This window comes from Merops nubicus, unplaced genomic scaffold, assembly GCF_000691845.1.
Source record: "Merops nubicus isolate BGI_N331 unplaced genomic scaffold, ASM69184v1 scaffold27378, whole genome shotgun sequence".
Lineage (NCBI taxonomy): Eukaryota > Metazoa > Chordata > Aves > Coraciiformes > Meropidae > Merops > Merops nubicus.
The window spans coordinates 17094-17720 of record NW_008626784.1 but is presented as its reverse complement, the minus strand read 5'-3'; the positions used below and the strand labels follow the sequence as shown (position 1 = coordinate 17720).

General features: G+C 64.4%; 1 protein-coding gene across 1 annotated transcript in view; it reads left to right on the top strand.

The window, feature by feature from the left end:
* KIAA0513 (KIAA0513 ortholog) overlaps positions 1-627 on the top strand; it is a 9345-nt gene that overhangs the window by 310 nt on the left and 8408 nt on the right. Inside the window, exon 2 of the mRNA XM_008946127.1 lies at positions 34-159. Within this exon, the coding sequence (XP_008944375.1) occupies positions 34-159 (126 nt within the window). The remainder of the gene's footprint in view (positions 1-33; positions 160-627) is intronic.

Genomic DNA, 627 nt, shown 5'->3' with positions numbered 1-627 from the left:
CGCCACGGGGGCCCCCCCCAGAAATTGGGGGGCCTACCGACGCTCCTCCTCCGACGAGTCCTTCTCCTCCAGCCAGAGCACTGAGTCGGCCCGGGACGAGGCGACGGCCGAGCGCCGGGAGTTCATGAGGCACTACGTGGAGAAGATCTTCACTGGGGGGTGGGCGAGCAGGGTCTGCTGCCAGGGGACATCCCCTGGGATGTGGGATGGGGTCTGCTGCCAGGGGACAGCCCGTGGGATGGGGATCTGCGGCCAGGGGACAGCCCGTGGGATGGGGATCTGCTGCCAGGGGACAGCCCGTGGGATGGGCTCTGGCTGTTTTCCCACTCCGGGAGATTTGGGGGTTGTCCTTCCCCGTGCTTGGTTCAAGCAGCTTGTTGCTCCTGGGTGTAACGTGGTGTTGAAGCTAAGGGGGAGGATGAGGGCTAAGACTTGTACCCCTCTCTTGGGGTTCAAGTGGCTCATCTTGCACCCCTAGCTTCCCTCCTCAATTCTTCCTCCCCTTTCCCATGCCAGGGACTCCTCGTGTCGGGGGTCTTGCTGTGCTGGGGGTCTCCAGCTCCTCTCCTCCATCTCTGCCGATGCTCACGGACATGCCCGAGGCCCCCCCCTGGCTTTTACCACCCC